Genomic DNA, 19,097 nt, shown 5'->3' on the forward strand with positions numbered 1-19,097 from the left:
CTGTATATAGTATTCTGTATAGTAATGTCATGGGAAAGATTTCATCTTTTATGCTTCCACACCAACATCAGAATTACAAATAAAAATAAATGTCCATTTGGATTAATGGAAGATGTCTTGTAAATTCAGTGGTAAAAGTTCTCTCTGATCCCTTAAATCGCATGCTTTAGCTCACTAAACCTAAAATCCACACAATAGTGACTACATCTGTTTTCACACAACACTCCTAAAATTCTTCAGAAATGTTTTGGATTTGAGCTACTACTGTGAGGGATAACAGCCAATTTTTGTCACACCAATGATTTTTCCCTGCCAGCTCCACAACTCATGGTGCGCCAATGTGCAAAAGCAGCAAGAACTTCACCACGGGCTGGGGCAGTGGGCAGGTGTGATGTTTATATCACAGACTTCTGCACATTATGAAGCTACTTCATGTTTTAAAACAGCTCAATAGTATAAAATAATGACTTGCTCACTCAGAAATAACAAAGGTCAACTTCATTGTGTCAGTTTGACGTCCTGGAAAAATACTTTTCTTGCCATCCTGATCTTGTGAACACATTTCAGCAACATCTGAAAGTAATATCTGGACATTTGGCAAAGAGATTTACTTTGACATAAGGTATAACCATTTGGTGGGTCAAACATTAAAAGGTCAAGGTCACCGGGACCTCATCTTGGTCGCTTGATAATTCAGCAAAGCCCAGAGGGAATTTTTCAAACTACTGGTTTATATTTTCTCATCCAGATGACAGAATACTTTCTACCCCTCAAAGAAGTTCATGCTCAGTCCACTGTTCTAGAAGGGTCTGTAAGATTGTACTGTACCAGTTGGCTGGAGGTAAATAACTACCTCTTTGACTGAGTGAAATTAAACATTACCTGAGCTGTAGTGAAGAGATTGTAACGCCTGTTTTAAATCATCCTCCTTTTCAACCAGTTTAAATAATAAAATAAAACTCAGAATCCCCCCCCCCCAAATAAAAAAAGTGTGAAGTTTATTGTTAAAATCCACTCTGATCCTGTATTTGATTATTCCTATAAACCCTTACGGGAGAAAGTCAGACTCATCCAGAACAAACACCCGGCTGAGGGAGTGTCGCCCCCCTGGGGGAGGAGTCACTGCTCCTTGTGATGTCATGAAAGGAAAATCTCCATACGGCCTAATAGAGCACACATTTTCTGAAAAGTTGGGCACACAAAAGATGAAGTGGACGGACTTTTCTTATAAGTGGGCGTTTATAGACAGGCTAGGGACATAGTGTTAGAAAATATTGTTAATTGTACTTCGCATAATATGGGCCCTTTAAATGGTAATCTTATTGACTGTGTTGCTACAAAATCAAGCTGCAATTACATCGGATGAAAAACAGAACAAAACACTTGCGAGCAGACAAAAGTGTCTCACAAAAATTGCTTTAATTTACTGTTAAAAATAAGGCTAGAGAAGCAGCAGAAGTACAATATGGTGTGTGTACTTCTTGCCAAGTTAATGACATTTCTGCAGATAAGAGGGGATGACAGGGACCTGTGGAGGAGGATGAGACTCCATCATGCTGCAGTGGGATGAAGTCGCTCACTGCACTCAGAACTCCTACATTATATAAAACTGATTAATTCAGGCTGTGGACAGACTGCAGAGATAAGAGACCCCCCCCCTCCCTCCTCCCCACAGACATTGTGCATAGCTGAGACAGGTTATACTTTACAAAATAAATTCATAATAATGCAACAGCAGTTAACTGTTGTCAAAACATTAAACCCAAACCATTTTCCTGTTTCATACATATTTCATCATATATAATTCATATTCAATGTACAAAGTTACATTCTGAATCGCAAAGGCTCAATCGTTGGAAATAAATACTGAAATGGCTAAACTGCAACGATATTTCACTCCTCTCTTGGAGAGAGGACAGACACGTACACACTTGTGCGCGCACACACACACACACACACACACACACACACACACACATTATGAGGAAAAGCCTCCTCTGACACAGTTCAATACAAAGAGGACAAAAACATACCAGTGCAGTGTACTGGTGCAGAAGCCAGAAACACACTCATGTTGCAAACACTTGAACATGTTGTGCACTGTACTCAGAGTGATCTCTACAGACATCCAGAAGAACAAGCTCATAAAAATAGACATAAAACTAGTTTTCTGAGAAATCTGATTGCAAATCAGGAGATGTCAAATAAACGTCATCATTCTGTACAAACGGTGCAGCCAGAAGCAGTGCTGCAAAACAAAATATGTCAGAGTTACTATTTTGACCTCTAAATGCCAAGAGTTAGAGGGGGCGGGGTTTATTCAACCCTCAGTGGTTTTTTTGTTTATCTTCTCATAGAAACAGGTCCTGCACTTTCTCTTCTCTCGCTCAATGAAAAATATTTTCATGTCCTGATATGAAAGTTTAAAAATATATCTTATCTTTACATGAGGATTTATTTTACAAAAGCTTTTTTTTTTTTACGATCAACATGGAGGCAGACACAAACATGCTGCTCTGAAAGTGCCACTCAGGAGGAGACACTGGTCAATGTGTTCCAGCATGTGCCAAACTATCAGACTTTATCCTTTGGTATCAAACACATTCTTCTGAGAAAAAATAAATACTTTTTCTACACTTGAGATAGTAAGATAGTCCTTCCAACCCCTGATACATAAGGCAGATTTTTTTTTAAGTGTCTACAAGCTGGAGCTGCTGAGCAAACTTGGGCAGAGGATGGACAGAAAGTCTGTGGTCGGTCGGTGTTTCAGTGCTGGAACCAAAGATGACTCAAAGGAAAAAAGGATTCCCATTAAAGTGCTAAATAAAGAAGGCGCTGCTGCTTTTGATTTATATTTGAGGATTTTGTGAAAATATTCTTGAGTTCTTGAACCTCCAGTTTGTGCCTCTTTAAGTCTACACTTAGCTTTAAGCTAAAATCTAAGGTTAGCATGCGACCATGCGCCACCATTTTGATGTTCAACGTGTATAATGTAAACATCTGCTTATTAGGAATAATCTAATGTTCTTAGTTAAGCTGGTAAAGTTTTGAGTGAAGTGACATTTTGACCTGACAATTAGAGCTCGACTGATAAATCAGCAGATATTAGCTTATCAAGTGACTATCGGTATCGGCTAATTTCATTAAAGATATGAGCAGATATTACTTAATTTATTTACCAGTCAAATAGTGTCAGGACGGTTAGAAGTGTCTTCAAAGATTCTGGGAAAAGCTCCAGATCAGTGATTTTTTAAAACACTGCAAAGCAGTTTCTGGAATTAAACTGCTTACATAGAGATGAGAGTAGAGTCTGTGTCAGCTTGTGTATTTAGATACGTTTTGGGCCATCCTCTGCGCCAACAGATGCTACCTATGAATCTGATGTACTGCACTGGAATACAACCGGCAACCTATTCAATATATATTGCGTACAATCAAAAGCCAAGTTCTCAAAGGATGGAGAACAAAAGAACATTTATGTGACTTAAAGGGCAACAGGGAGCAAACAAATGACTATTTCATGTTTTCACCAGCTGATTTAGAATCAAGTCAAGTCCAGCCTGAGCACGCGATGACTGAACTGTGTGAGGGGAACCTGAAGATGTCAGGAGGAAGACTCATTCTTTTTGCAAAAACTATTTTTTTGTTTTTATAAGAGCTCAAAATAATTGAGAGAGAGGCATTATGATGGGAAATTCAAAAAGTAAAAAACAAACAAAACATAAAACAAAGTCAAAATAAATCCATATCATGCAGTTTCTTTCTGTTTGCACTGCACCAGTCCAGTTTAGGACCGATTGCTCTGAGAGAAGCTTTTGCATGTTTCTTTTTTTTTTTGTTCAGGTTTGAGGAAGAAAAAAGTGCTGATTAAACTCAAGCCAGCAGAGCAGAGTCGTCCACACAAACTCATCCCTCCACGACATGAGAAAAAGGCAAATCGGGCCTCAGGGGTCTGAGGTCAGAGTTCAGCCCTCGCTGGCCAGGATCTGCCAGACGATGAGGTGGCTGCGCTCGGCTTTAGCCAGGAAGGGCTGCAGTTCCATGCGTGGGGCCTCTCCGTCCTCTGCCTCGCCATCCTCGTCACCTAAAAATCAAACAGAGATTTGTCTCGACGCCGGCAGGAGGGGGGATAACGCGGTGCTTTGCTCAGTTACATCTCATCAACATACCCATTCTGAAGTCGATGTAGCCTTCTCCTCCGCTCATCACCAACACAGACTTGGTTCCTTCCTGAGTTGCGGCATCTGTCGCTTTGTCACCAACTGTTTCTCCTCCACATGACGCAGATGGGAGCGCATGACCTGAGAGCACAGAGCCACAAACTGTAAAGAACAACAAACAAGTCCAGATTGTGTTTTTCTAGCGCAGATTTTCTCAGCGTAACACTGTACTGATATGAGATCCCCGCTCTATGGCCAATTAAACTCTAAATATTTATTAAATAATCCGATATGCAAACAGGTCATTACAATGAATACACATCCAGGGCATGCTGATAAGAGGAATCTCCGGGGGTGGTAATCTACAGTACCACACTTTCAATTTACGAACACAAGGAGGTAAGAACACAGCTGCCAATATTTCAGAGTCTTCTTGGAAATCTTCAAAATATAACTTAAGAAAATCCTTTAAAGAAGATATGTGAACGAGGCTCATCAGTCTCTGATGCTCTGCTACGACTCAGAGCTTTGTTTTGTCCTTTCATACTAAAGTCCAATCAATTTGGTCTCGCTGAGTTGGGCATAGACATTATAGAGACACTGTGGACCGAGACTTGTAAATGACCTATAAATAAAGAGGGGAAAACTGAGCATCCAGCCTGGCTTTCTGTTTTACCTGGGACAGCAGTGAAGAACTTCACAGCATCTCTGTGACCATGGAAACAGAGCTGAGCGTGAGCCATGGAGCAGTAAGGAACGAACGTCCCAGCTGTCACTTTGTCAGTCGTGTCGTCACCATAGACTCGAACGGCACTTCCTGGTTGGTTTCCTGCGGCCTTGGTTGTCTTGTTGGCTGCAAATGAAAATGAGTTTGAGAAAGAGGGAGAGGCAGGTGTGAACGAGTCAGACCATAATTCTCAGATGATTCTCACAATGTTTATAAGAGACAAGAGAACAAGCAGTGAAAATGAATCCGAGTAGCTCCTACACTTACTGTCTGTCAGGGGGATGGAGATGATGACACCATTCCCAGTGCCGATCCACAGACGGTTAGATGACACCATTAGAGCTGTAATCCTCACAAATGAAAAGCCCAGCTTCCCCGTACCTGAGAACAATAGTACAAAGAGCACATTCAAAACTAAATCTGAGATAGTGAACACCCGTCTGTCAAGCTCCTGATGAGCATCTCTGTGTTTCATAAAGGAGACAAAGTCTGGAAACTTTTTAAACAGACCGAGCATCTTGCTGACGTAGGGCTCGATGTCGACGTCCTGAAGGTGCTGGAAGGTGTGAGCGTGGAACAGCCTGAGAGTGGAGTCCAGTCTGATGGAAACCCAGATACCATCCCCGTCCCAGGCCAGCTGACGTACCTGACTTTCCTTACGAGGGTGAGCATCAAAGGATTTCTGAGAAGAAACAGATATGACAAAAGTTTAAGAGAAGAAAGAGAGAGTTTGGATTTCATGGACTTTTTATGAAGTTAAAAAAGAAAGAGCCCCCCCCCCCCCCGACCTGGATAAGCAGTATAGGTAATGGATGGATTGTGATTTAAAGGAGTTGGGTGTGGATCCCCTCTGAACTCTGCATTAAACAAGTGAGCCAAAATCCACTTTCACTATACCTCTATCTTCATTGCTTTGGGCTGAACCACATAGATCTTGTTCCTGTAGCCGCACCACACTTTGTCATGCACTACAGTCATGCAGCGGATGGAGTGGTGAGGTCTGCCCAGGTCTAACAGATGGTAGTTGGTCAGGTCCCACTGTCCATCTGATCAAAACAAAGACAAACACGCTCAACATTACATTTACAGATCAGGTTGACTCGGTTTATTTGAACAGAAGTTGTTTCAGAGCTCACGAGTCCTCACCCTCAGCTCTGTGGAATATTGCTAAAGTGCCGTCAGAGAGGCCGACCAGCACGCGCCCTTTCACATGTCTGTTGGTGACAAATGAATGATTTCAACCAGCTGCTTAACACCAAAGCGTGAGGAGTGAAATTGAGATCAGTCTATGTACTTACACTATACCCAGCACAGAGTCCTTCAGCTTTATAGAGTGCAGGCACTTCTTCCACTGAGCCACAGAGGAGTGGACGTACACACTAAGAATCACAGCAGTGTTCTCTCTCAATCATCTGAATTACACAAACACGGTCCATACATGTCAGTACTGGAGGGCGGAAGACTCCTGACACTCACCATCCGTTCTGTGCACCCAGCCACATAGTGGGCTGAACGCTGCTCATTTTCTGAGCCTCCTCTCTCATCAGGTCCTGCTCCTCTGCGCTGGGGTTGGAACTGACTCCGTCTTTCAGCAGGTCACTCTCTCTGCTTAGCACAGACAAAAAGAGATTATTACAGCTGCTGCTTTTGGACCACTAATTCTCATGGCCATGAGAGATTATTTTCAGTCATTATTCGTTTCAATAAGTGAACTAATAAAATAAGCATCAGCCAGAGGCTTCATTCTTGATTTATTAGAGAGGTTAGGGTCTTTAAATGGGAGGAAAAGAGTAATTACTAAGAGTAACTTGTTTTATTGCATGGCCTTGTGGAACATCTGTATGACCATGTGACCAATAACACTCTTGAACAGCCTGAACAGCAGGGGGTGCCTGCCTTTATATGGGCAGAGGACATCATGGTTTGTATCCTGGTAATTCTTTCAAATTAAAATGAAAAGTCGTTCCATGTCAATTGTATAAAATTATGTAGCTTGCATAACCTGAGGCTGTAAGCACAAATAATGTTAGCTCTCTATTTGTAATGCTGATCGGAGTATCCGGTGGCTTTTTTCCATTAAGCTCAGTTAAATGAGAACATCTCAAATAAACATACAAGGCACAATGAAGGACTTTACTTTAAGCGATGATAAATATTATCTATCATCGTTTTGGTTGGATCATTATTTTTTTGGAAGCTCATTTTCAGAAAAAAATATCTTAAATCTTTTCATAATCTCTCCCATAATCTTTTATGGTTTATTTGCTTACATCACTCTTTACTGTTGCTTAGATCGTACACACTCCAGGGAGATGAAGCAGTCATTTGCTAAATGTTTTTGTAACGTACCAATGAGTAAGGTCTTTCTGCCTGCTCTTTTATTGAGTGACTTGAGATGGATCATGAGTTGGTGCTGTACAAATAATGACTGAATTTAAAACGCTCTGTACTCATTGTCAGGATTAATCAGCAGGAGTTGTTAGCACATTGTGTTTTCACTTGTTTCAAAGACTTTGCTGGCCTGCAGAGCACATCAGTCCAGCGATGTAAGAGTTTAATGTCATGCAATTAAGATTTACAATCCAACAAACATCAGCATTACTTTCATGACCAGATGACAGGCAGTGTTACAGTGACTTGACGCTGTTGCTTGCCGTGTTATTTTTATGGCTTGCTCTAATAAAATTGAACTTTTATTGAACCGGTAGTAGAGTAACGACACAGCGGCGGATAATGGGCGTCATGATGTTACCTCTGAGAGTAGTTGGCTGGAACTTCTGCTGTCTGCTGAGCTCCGAGAGGGTCGGTGAAGACGTGTTCTGTGTAGACTCCCCTCAGGTTCTCTCTTTGGTCAGCAGAGCCTGAGCTGGCCTCTGTCGCCTCAGTGGCTTCCTCTGCTGTTTTGGATTCTGTAGAAGAGATAAATCTATCAGTTAAACGGGCCCAAACATATTCAGAGGTCTAATGGATGCTGACCTTTCTCCTTGTTCTAGTTAAGTTTTCAGATTGTGTGAGAAAGAAGTGTGCTCATGCTCTGATTTATCCTTGTATTAAACTTCAGATTGATGTGCATGTCTTTTTTTTTTAGGTTCTTAACTTTCCTCATTAATTTTATCCAAACTGTTCAGTATATATCAAGCTTTGAATGGTTGGAAAATGTTTTTACACTGTGAAATAAACATATAAAAAAGACCTGGAACTTTCTGCACCGAAGACTCCTCAGAACTGTCTCTGCTGAAGTTAAGGAACAATAAAGGTTTAGCCAGCAGATGGCAGTCATGACCATATTCTGTAGGAGTCTGTGTGTTTATTGCTGACAATGCCTTGGTGAAAATGATAAAATGATAATATAATAACAATATTTACACGACAGACAAAAAACAGGAGGCTCTCTTATCCTCATCATGTCTCACTTAACTTTTTCAGCAGTAAAGTCTTTATACAACTTCTTACATTACATACACATTGATGGTTTATCAAACTCCTGAAAAGCTGTGGATTTTTCCAGCAGGTTGTATATGTTAACTTAAACAGCTGAGGCGAGAACACAGCCGGATGTTATGTATGATGAACCCCTGAAAACAAGATGGTTTATCTTAAGGGGCTATCCATCAATAAACAGAGTGTCTATTACTAAAGAAAAAAGCCAAAGAGAGGGAGGAGTGATATTTATATACTGCCACCATGCATAGAGTGTAAGCACGAGACGGCTACTATCGCTGTGCACGTAGCTAAAAGGCTGTGATACATTGTCTGTGCGGCAAGATGTTGTTCTCCGCTCTTTTTGTTGTCTTTGTGATTCCATTTAACTAACATTAACATTGATAGAAAGTCAAATATTTAAATTATGGCATCAGATAGCTGCTCTGTTGCTTCGTCCACTACTTGAGTTGTTTTATAAATCCGATCTCATCCCAGGAAACCCCCGTTTTTTTTCCCGTTTTTTTTGATCGTCGTTAAATGCTTTCGGTGGAACATTGATGTCCTGTAGTTGGACTTCGGGCTACTTAAGAAATCCAACAAAAGTGTTTAAACAGTCTTTTCTCTCTTGATCTAATTGTTTTTTAATGTCATCCAAATGATTTTTATTTGTCATGTGAAGCAAGTCGTATTTTCTGAATAATAAATCTGCTGTGAGCTGATTTGCCTTACATTTTAACCTGTGACTGTCAAAGTCATAATATACACAAGTATAAACACATATACATCTGACTAAGGAGAGGGTGTTATTAATATAGGTTATTTCTGAATGCATGCTAGAGTTGAGGGAAATGGAATCAAAGGGTAAACATCTCTATGCTGTGTTTTTATCGTTCACCTGGACTGACTGCTGTCTGAGGAACAGCCGACGCCCCCTCAGTGTCACAGCCAACTACAGTGATGCCTCCCAGCACATCGTCTGCTCCTGCTGAAATGCTATTGGTTGATTGTGAGCCGCCTCCTCCTGCTGGTTCTGCCTCCGAGTCTGGAGCTACTTCCTCACCAGCAGGGTAGTCTGTCTCTCTTGCGCCTGAATCAAATCACGCAGAAGTTTAAGGAGATGTGGAAATGCAAAGACGATTTGCTTGCAAACAGATGTCAATAAAACTGTCTCGCTACACGTTGACTCTGATACCCATATGAATCTGCTGACCTGGTACACTGGCGATGCAGAGGACGTGGGAGTTGCATACAAAAAAGCTCTCCAGAATGTTTCCAGGCTGGTTTGCATCGATTACAACAGCTTTAGTTGTGGACTGAGTGCTGGTGCAGATCCAAACCAGCGACGACAACTCTTCCTGCTGCTGGAACTCCTTCTGCTGCTCCTGCACACAGCAAGGAAAAAGCAAAACATTGTGCATGTAGCGATAAGTGCTGTATCATCCTTTTTCATCACAAGTCCTTGTGATAGTAAAAGGATAATCTGAGTGTGTACCTTGAGTTCCTGATCTAGTTTGTCCAGGCTGCTCTGAGATCCTATTTTCTTTTTAGGGCTCTGTGGTCCGGGTACATCGCTGTAAAACACGCTGGCTCCCACGATAGAACCTCCGTCTCTGGTTTTCCCTCCGGACAGGTTCACACCAGCAGCACACCACAGCTGAAGCACAGACGCACATAAACGGAGACAATCAGGAGAAGAGTCAGTGCACCCCGAACACAAAACGCAGTCTCCCTGTAAACTCAATAAAACGATTAAAAAGGTTCATTAACATAAATTCCCTTTTTGTAACAGTATTTCAAACTATTTTTCCAAGTCAGATTTTTTCTGCAACACCAGAGAGTTTTCTGTTTGTTAGCAGCACAACATTAAGTAAGAATCACGCAATTAAAGTTCTACAGCGATCTTAAAGGCATTCTGTAAGAAGCTTCTTTCTCTTATATCCAAAAAGCTTTTGCTGATGAAGTCAGTGTTCATGTTTCTTTTAGCCAAAAATCAAAATGGTCTTGGTTTGGTTTTGTGAAGGCACAAAGAAGTTCTTGGTAGGATTCATAAAGAAAGGTTGTTTCCTTTTAAACACAGTAAATCATAAAAACTACAAATGATCTTTGTTCGACCCGTCCATCATCCATGACCAACACGTGATTTTTGTGGCTCTTTAAACTTTCACTCTTCCAATAGAAACGAGGACTTTCAGCATTAACGGGTTAATCACAGTAAACTAAGATTAAATCGCAGGCTGTTTTGTCCCTTTAGGCGCCTCGTAGATAAGCCTTCTCAGTGCCTGTCACAGTGATAGTGAAAAAAACCTCACCGCTGCATCTTTGAATGTTTCATTTTAGTTTATAGAGAAAAAAAAAAAAAAAAACAGTTGACAAGTCTAAAGTAACATGACAGCAAACATTTAGTTTTGTTAGCGGTCCTTTTGAGCAGTTTGACTTCAGCTTTTAACAAGTTCCTATTAAATTCAAGTTGTAAGCTTCAATCCACCAGAAGGCCCTTACTTTATTTTAAAAATAATGTAAGTCCAAACGTGCGATTGAAATATGATTTATCACAATTAAACTACTGAAATGTAGGGATTAACTTCTAACATTTTAACATTTAAAATGTTAGTAGTTTGACAGCGCTAATAGAAACAAACTAAATTCATTATAATTACAGTGGTATCAAACTGCATTGACAAAATCCAAGACCGTTATCAAGAGATACGTTTCAGAGCAGAGACATTCAAAGAAAAGAAAACATTAATTGTTCTTCTAATGCAGATCTTTCCTGGTGTGATGCACTGAAATACAGTTTTTCCAGTGGTCAGTTCCAGTCTGCTTGCATTTTGAATTGAGAGGCTTTAAGGTTAATATTGGTATTTGTATGGATTTATGCAGCTGGACTAAATACCTTCATAGAAGCATCTTTCTCATCCAGTGGTCTGAGGAAGACCGGAACAGGTAGATTCTTGAGCTTCCCTTCTGTCTGACCCCCGTTAGTCTGCAAACAAAAGTTGTTTCAGTATAGAACACATTTCTATAGATCCACCGAACAGAAGCAGACACTCCAGAGCTAAAAGAAAGGAGAACCAGAGGAGCTGATTCAAGTTTGATTCATCTTCATACTTTGTATTTTTTAGGGAGACTCCAGCCGTAAGCCTGCACTCTGCCGTCCTCCTTCTGGACGTGGGCTTTCACCTGCTCGTACTGAGCCCTCTTCTGCTCTCGCCTGGACACCACATTGTCTGCCGCCACTCTGTGGAAGAGAAAAACAGATGACTGTAAAGATTTATTTTATTGAACAGTACCAAAAAATAAAAAACTCAGTTGATGTAAACAAAAAAACAAGTAAAAAAAAAAAGTGGCCTCTGACACCACTTTTACATTTCAGTGGTTCAGAAAAAGATCAGAAAATCTTCATGAACACTGATGGTGATGACTGAAATTTTACATTTAATTTAATGTATGTTAACAAGGACAGATGTACCGTACATGTGAACACTGAAAAGTGATTTACCAGAAAAGTATTGACTAGACTGTACAACGCTCATAGATGGCCAATAGTTGAATTGATTTCTTAACACTGTGGGATGTACAGAGAGAGTTCATGACACATTTTTACTGACCAAACATCCTGTGGAAATAGACAGAGAAAAAAAACTGTCTCTATTTAGTATCTACGCCAGAGTGACATTAAAGTGCAGCCGACAGTGTTTAGGTTATTGTGCGTTATCTGTTTGACACACGATAACAAAGCAGGCTGAAATAGACCAACAGCTCCTGTGTTCTACAAGGTCAAATGATATTAAAATGTGAATAGCGGCTGGTGGCTTTAAAGAACTGAGTGACTGTTTTCAGAAAAAGAAGCATCTCTTACATGTATTCCATAATATTGTAAAAAAAACAAACCAAAACAAAATTAAAAAAAACTGCAGCACAGTGATTCGCTGCTCATCGGGAATCCTGTCATGCATCAGTGTTATTACAGTGAATTGCCTTCTGTGCTTAATGCAAAACTGTAAGCTTTTAACTTTTAAGGTTTATTTTACATGTTAATTTGTGAAGCCGTCATCCCCAGGTGATTTTCCTCGTTTTAGTCCCTGCATTTGTTGTTTTATTTCCTCTGCAGCTATTGCTTTTATCAGCTTTGGTATTTTTTCGTGTTATATGACCCCTAATGACTGATTTGCGAATTTATTTATCCAATGGTACACTGATTTTCGTCCGAACTCAAGGAACAATCCATCCACACATCCCACAATCCATTGCAAATTATATAGGTTCTTCTTAAAAGTCATATAGTTTTCAGTGTGCATACTGTTAATGTTAATCTCTGTGTTTGTGCTGTAGAAAATATAAATTACAGTCTCTGCAGCATGACAAAAGTTATCAGTACATTTCGAGTTAGCTAACTAGCTAGCTAGCCTGCCATACCGTGCACATCTGGTACTTACACCGGCTCAGTGATTTTTCTTCAGTTAAGAAAACTCACAAAAATGCAGGTATTTCTATCATCCTGGTTAGATTTCTGTAATTCCTGACCCTCCATGAGCCCCCATACAAGCGTAAAGCGGAGCTTTACTCGGACTAAAATCCAAACTAAAGCTGACCCTTTTCTTTTCAGGCCCTAAATTATGGACTGACCTGCTGGAGGAGGTCAAGGAAGCAAAAACACTTGCCTTCTTTAAAGTCACTTTTAGACTTGCGTTCACTGATTTTATGGTTAAGTTGTTTTATTACTGTATGTGAAAACATGCTTTGATGCTTGATTAAATAAAATCTTGACTCTGCTGTGCCGTTTTATCTTTGACTACGTGCATCTTCAGTTAAGGTTGTTAACAGATCCTCAGCACGAGGAGGTAACAACCTCGAGTGCTCAAAGTGTTATGGTAAGACTCACTCCTCGTTGAGGAAATCGAAGGCTTTGCTCTTGTCGCTGGGCAGCTGCTGCAGCGTGCTGCTCCTCTTTTTGACGGACGGCTGAATCTGAGAGGTTGGCGCGTTGTACTTGACGTTCACTGGGGCTTCGGCCGCTGGCTTCTTGGCCGCCCCTCCCGACGAGCTAAACAAACGGCTGAAACTGGAGGTGTAAGGGCGGGGGGAAGTGGAAAAGGAAAGAGGAGGGGGAGAAAGCACACAAACAAACATATAGTGGGGTGGACACAAGCAGTAGCTCCAGCAGCAGAGGTTAAAGACACCAAACTGTCCCATGCTTACACACCATACAGAACCAGCCTTCACATGGGGAGCAATCAAGGACTAAATGCATGTTAACTTGTGAAGACCAGACAGGTAGTTTTTGAATGCAGGGAGTGCAGGGTTAATATTGTGCACCGACTGGGACGTTAGTCAACAACACAGAGCAAAACAGGCCTGGACAATAACATGTTCTGAATCCCCACTAACTCTAAAGTAGCACACGTGATTATCAAACCTTCTGGTATCTATGCTAGAGCTGACAGTCTATAAATTAGCATGTTTCTAATTAACAATTAATAGTGAAGAGTATTCTTTTTTTTATGATAATTGATTGTAGCCACATAAGCACATGTGCTTTGTTTTGACTGAGACACTCCACCCTTATCCCTCCTCCCCTCACTCCCTCCCTACACACCTCCTGCACACAGACATCACAACATCAGGCACAATGAAGAGGGACAAACAGAAACAGGGCAGGAGAGATGTTGAATTGATCAGATTGTGCTTTGATTTTTTTTACAAACAACTGTCCCAAACCCATGGCCATAAACCTGCTCCGCGTGATACTTCAATATAAAAAACAACAACAAAAAACCCACACTCATTCCTTACGATACTCAACAAAGGAGAGCCTGGATCATGTTTAGTTTGACTTTGAGCTAACAAGGATTCTCAGTTCTTTAGCTCCTGTCTGACTTCATCATTCAATCGTTTCATAAAGATTTAAAGACGGTTCGTAAAGCAGCTCAGATCTGAGATCGGAGTTTTTGTTTACTGGCTCGCTCTCCTCTGTTCAGAAGTTAAGTTGTCAAGATGAAAACATTACAAAAACGAGTCAATGTCAAACATGTCAAAGATTTTACCCACATCCTGGAGAATCAATAAAAACACACAACATGGAATACAAAAGAAAAGCAAGATGAAACGTATCAAACAAAGACATCACGCTGAGGTTGGCATTTCAGAGATGAAGGTGAGAAAGAAAAGAGGCGCTTACAACTGCCAGACGCTCGATTTCTTCTTCTCTGGAAGAGCCGGGTTCTCCTTTGAAGCCCTGAGAGAGACAATTCACTTTGAATGAGAGAAATAAGAGAAATAAGACAGTTCAGATTTAATCAAGTGAATTAACCAGCCCTTTGTCATCACTACTGTTAGTGGCCATTAACCAGCTGTGACACAAGTCCCTATTCAAAACCAACAATGGCATATCAAAGTTAATCTAAGCATTATTCAATTATGTTCACTTATTTAACCAAGCCATTTAATGAGCCTTTTTGGGAATGATTCCATCACATTGTCTTTGACATTATCATACAACTACAATAGTTATTATCCATGTGCTAAAAAAAACAAACAAACAAGGATGTGTGATGAGCAGGCAATCCGTTTGTTGTTAAACGCTGCTCTCAGCCCATTTAACACGGAACTGGGATCTGCTTCAGAGCATTTTATGAAAGATGCATTCACAAATGCAGACCTAAAGATTGGCCTTTTTAAACTAAACAAAAAAACCTCAACTAAAGAAAAAGAATCATCTAAATAATAATAATCTGAAACAACCATAATTTGATTATCTTATCAAAATGGAAAAAAACCCGTTTTCTAACCAACTTTTTTAACTGGTTGACCATTGCTTCCGGCTCACTGCCTCCGGCCTCACCTGATCATCTCTGTCCATCTGACCGCCTCCTGCAGCTCCATCAGCCTCTCCTTATACTGGTTCCTCTCCATCAGCACCCTGGCCATCTCCACCCTGGTGAAGCGCTTCCTCTGTGCTGTCGGCACGTCGCTCTGCACGTACCAACATGAGAAGAGATAACACATGCTCACAGAAGGCTTTGAAATTCATCACAAGCTCACTGCCATGACCTTGCTTTTTAATGAAGGTAGTGAGGGCGTCCCTGGTATGGAGTGACCTCTACATCGTAATAACTGGTTGAACATTTAGGTAGTGTACCTGAACAACCTGTATCATTCTTATCGATAAAGACGTACGACACGCTGAGAAAAACAAGGACTCACATCGTCCTCATTGACAGTCTTGACCTTCTGTTTGGTTTCTTCAAGCTCTGCTCGAACCCTGCAAACAGGGAAACAAAGTGTGAGTGGACTCCAACGTAAAACGTGGAACAGGACGTCGGTGCGCAGCGGCTCACTTCTTGAGTTCTTCTTCCAACTCTTTGTTCTTCTCTTCTAGTTTGGTCTTGGACTGAGCGACGGCTTCCAGCTCTCCACGCAGACCCTCCTTCTCACAGGACAGCTCGTCCACGCGCGCTATCAGGTCGTTTTTCACCACATTCAAAGCATTTCTGGGGACAAACGAGCAAAGAGGTTGCATTCCAATGTATTGACAGCTTTTGACACAAGGGGGCAGCACTGCCTGGCTGCTCTCATGCACACCAGGGTCTGAGTCTGCCTTAGCAAAATTTGAGGTTAGCGATTCACTGACAGCAGGGCGGAGCTTCATCTTATTGGCTTATTTGTGTGAATGTAAAGTCTGTGTGCAGCATGCTGAGTTTTAATGCATTAAGTGTGCACATAAATTGGAAGTCCTACTTATACCATATTGTTATTTGATGTGTTTATTGGACATGTTCATATAACAAATGCAAGGAGATCTATACATCATCTATTAGTTACAGTATAAACAAAGAGAGAGCTTTAAAAAAGGAAACTTCAGATGTAATAGTGAGTACTGACTTGGTCTCCAGCAGTTGAGTGTTCTCTTGGATAAGATGTTCGACTTCCCGACCCATACCTGCAAAATGAACACCCATCATGAGAAAACAAAGCGAGTGACGTCACCCTGCCCTCAAGAAGAAGAATCACATTAAAACAAGTGTTTATGTCTATCCTACGCACCGACAGTTTTTACAGTCTTACCTAGAAAGCTGAAGTCTGAGGGTCATGAAAGAGACAATGCTTCATATGTTACATGGTTTCATTTTAACATCTGTTCAATAGTATTACTGCTCTGCACGCCACAGTAGTTTCACTCTAATCTCTTCTATGTAACTAAAGAAAGTCACAGAAGGAACGAGGAAGTGAGCAGAGAATCACAAGCCCTTTTCAGAGTGCCGTTCTACAGCAGCGCCGCCGTCTTTACCGCTATTCACATCGATTCTATAAACGCATCCCAGTCTGTGAATTTACATCGTGTTACGGATGCAGAGTCATGGCGTGTCGAGAAACAGCAAGAGCTACACATAAACAGAAACTCAGACATGCACACACACAGCGCTGATCTCTCGCACTGGCTCTGCCGATACAGTCTCACCCCTGTTACTATCTCGGAAGGCGAAACAGAGAGGGAGTCATTTCATCCCCCATTACACCTCCTAGACCTTCATATTGATGGGGACGTCACAGAGGCGTAAATATCAAAGGGCAGTCTGAATCAGGCTAGTGATACAAAGGAGGAGAAGAAGAAGCTAGCAAAAGAGATATTGGAAAATACACACCAGAAAAATCATCTGTGAGACGAAAAGCCCAAAAAAATAATAATAAAGAGAAGAGAAGGTTGGAGGAAAAGAATAATGGTAGTAAAAGAAAAGACTGTGACAAAGATGACAGTATTAGAGGCAATTTGAGGCTTCTTACCCAGCAGATCCGCCCCCTCGTCCACGTCTCCAATCAGGTCGTTTCCTGCCGACGACAGCTCCTCGAACAGTGAGTCGGTGTTTCGGTCGAACGCTAGATTCTCGATTCCTCCTTTCGTCGGAGTGCTGGATGGACAGACACGGGGAGAGAAGAGAGGAATCAAACTGTAAGTACAATGAAGGAGGCATGATGTTGGACGCATGTCAACTTTAACTACATCGACGCAAAACACACATCAGGAACAAAATCCATGCACTGATTCTATTATGATGACCCATGATAACCCCGAATTATGTTACTCGACTATCATTACAATCACTTTTTTTTTTTTTTTTTTAAATCAAAAAGTTTGTAATAATTAGTAACAATGTATAGTATTACTATTAAAGTAGTTTACCATACTGTAACCAACAAAGTGTGCCTTTATTAGATTAGTTTAAAAAACACATCACTTAGTCAGGTGCTGCACTACTGCAAAAAAAGGACTCGCAACACTAAAGCTCCCACATATAAGTGTGTTTATATGTGGGAGTTCATCAACATCTCATAACATCCATTATTACTTTTTTGTTGTTGTTACCCATATCACCTCCATGACACAAGCGACATAGGAGCAAGTTCAAGAAAGTGTAAAACTTAGAAAGGCGTGAGGGAGGGGATCTCTGAAACAGTGTGATCCATTTTTGCAGAAAAAAATCTTTTGAACCTTGTGACTCTCTTCTTTTCACAGGGTTAGTACAGAGGATGAAACAAAATCAAGCCGTCCAGCCTGGTAATAATCCGAAGTGATGACAAGTGTACCTTGTTCCTCTGCAGCCATCGAGGTCCATGTCCAGCTCAGGAGTGGACTCTATGATGGCCTGCACCTCAGACTTCTCCAGGTCATCAGCTCCATCTGGTTTAACCATCACAGATACAAAACAAGAAGGTAAGCAATGCATGCCTTGTGTTGACCAACTATCCACTTTCATGCTCAAGCTTACCCAGCTGTCCCTCTTGCACCGCTGCAATGTCCTTATTGCTCTCTGGTTTCCCGCTGTTCATATCCAGGTTCGTATTGAGTCCGTCTGAAGCTCCCTGTTCCTGCAGGGGCCTGTCCACTGACTCCATGGCGACATCCGAAGCGTCGGTAGACTCTCCACTATGAGGAGACAGTGGTGTGGTCGACTGAGAGTTAGCGCTGAATGTAGACGAGGAGGTGTTCGATTTCGAGGTGCCGTCCTGAGAGGACATGTTGGATTTGGATTCTGCACTCCTGGAGACACTTCCCTGGTTGGTATGTGTGCTGGACTTGGCAGCTCCACGGTTAACACCTGCAAATTCATCCTGGAGATGGAGGACAATGAAAGCAAAGACCAAACAGTAAAACAAAAATGTGTAAAAAATAACTATGTATATCCATCTGAAACACGGTCACTTCATTCTGCGAAAAAGGAAAACGACAGCCACCATATTACAAACCAAAGGCTTACAAACGGCCTTCTTCAAAACAATTAGTAATTAAGTCAAGTTTTCTTAGAAGCAGTCTGTGAACAACATTATCTTGATCATATGATCTTAACATGCACTACTATATTTGTTGTACTTTCCACAAACTAAGCTGAATATACCGGCTATGTGTGAACAATGTTGTATGTGCAAATTACAGCGAAAAAACGGAAGAATCAAATCTCTCCATCCTCATAAAGCAATGGCAGAAAACCCTTTACCAAGAGTGATGATCAATGAGAACTCTTATTGTAATCTGATTTCCACCAATAATATTGGCCGATATCAGCTTGTCCAGTGACCATCGGTATCGGCTAATTTTATCGTAGCTATGCGCCAATGTTAGGAACTTGTTCCAGCGTGTCTCTCACACAGACAATACCTGGACGGGCCGCCCAAGAATATTTCCGTCTTGTTTTTGTTAAACTGTTCATTTGTTTTCAAAGTTGCTGTGCTCCAGATGATTTATTTTGTCGTTTGCTGTTATTAAGGGGAGAAACGACGAGACAGGATACGGA

General features: G+C 41.2%; 1 protein-coding gene across 3 annotated transcripts in view; it reads right to left on the reverse strand.

Annotated features, from left to right (window-relative positions):
• Positions 1 to 1,400: 1,400 nt before the first annotated feature.
• The window catches only part of spag9b (sperm associated antigen 9b), a 46,650-nt gene continuing 28,953 nt past the window's right edge, over positions 1,401 to 19,097 (reverse strand). For 2 of the 3 annotated variants that reach the window (XM_079372761.1, XM_079372763.1), the window contains 24 exons: positions 18,075 to 18,417; positions 17,893 to 17,980; positions 17,092 to 17,216; positions 16,192 to 16,249; positions 15,648 to 15,800; positions 15,514 to 15,571; positions 15,152 to 15,282; positions 14,489 to 14,545; positions 13,193 to 13,372; positions 11,419 to 11,548; positions 11,204 to 11,293; positions 9,803 to 9,964; positions 9,521 to 9,692; positions 9,206 to 9,397; positions 7,640 to 7,796; positions 6,364 to 6,492; positions 6,186 to 6,266; positions 6,034 to 6,101; positions 5,785 to 5,933; positions 5,398 to 5,569; positions 5,155 to 5,268; positions 4,837 to 5,013; positions 4,170 to 4,322; positions 1,401 to 4,084 (listed from right to left, as the gene is read on the reverse strand). In XM_079372761.1, the coding sequence (XP_079228887.1) occupies positions 3,966 to 4,084; positions 4,170 to 4,322; positions 4,837 to 5,013; positions 5,155 to 5,268; positions 5,398 to 5,569; positions 5,785 to 5,933; positions 6,034 to 6,101; positions 6,186 to 6,266; positions 6,364 to 6,492; positions 7,640 to 7,796; positions 9,206 to 9,397; positions 9,521 to 9,692; positions 9,803 to 9,964; positions 11,204 to 11,293; positions 11,419 to 11,548; positions 13,193 to 13,372; positions 14,489 to 14,545; positions 15,152 to 15,282; positions 15,514 to 15,571; positions 15,648 to 15,800; positions 16,192 to 16,249; positions 17,092 to 17,216; positions 17,893 to 17,980; positions 18,075 to 18,417 (3,258 nt within the window). In that variant the 3' untranslated portion in view covers positions 1,401 to 3,965. The remainder of the gene's footprint in view (positions 4,085 to 4,169; positions 4,323 to 4,836; positions 5,014 to 5,154; positions 5,269 to 5,397; positions 5,570 to 5,784; positions 5,934 to 6,033; positions 6,102 to 6,185; positions 6,267 to 6,363; positions 6,493 to 7,639; positions 7,797 to 9,205; positions 9,398 to 9,520; positions 9,693 to 9,802; positions 9,965 to 11,203; positions 11,294 to 11,418; positions 11,549 to 13,192; positions 13,373 to 14,488; positions 14,546 to 15,151; positions 15,283 to 15,513; positions 15,572 to 15,647; positions 15,801 to 16,191; positions 16,250 to 17,091; positions 17,217 to 17,892; positions 17,981 to 18,074; positions 18,418 to 19,097) is intronic. The other variant, XM_079372762.1, reaches the window with a different exon arrangement.

Source organism: Symphodus melops (assembly GCF_947650265.1).
Source record: "Symphodus melops genome assembly, chromosome: 21".
NCBI lineage: Eukaryota > Metazoa > Chordata > Actinopteri > Labriformes > Labridae > Symphodus > Symphodus melops.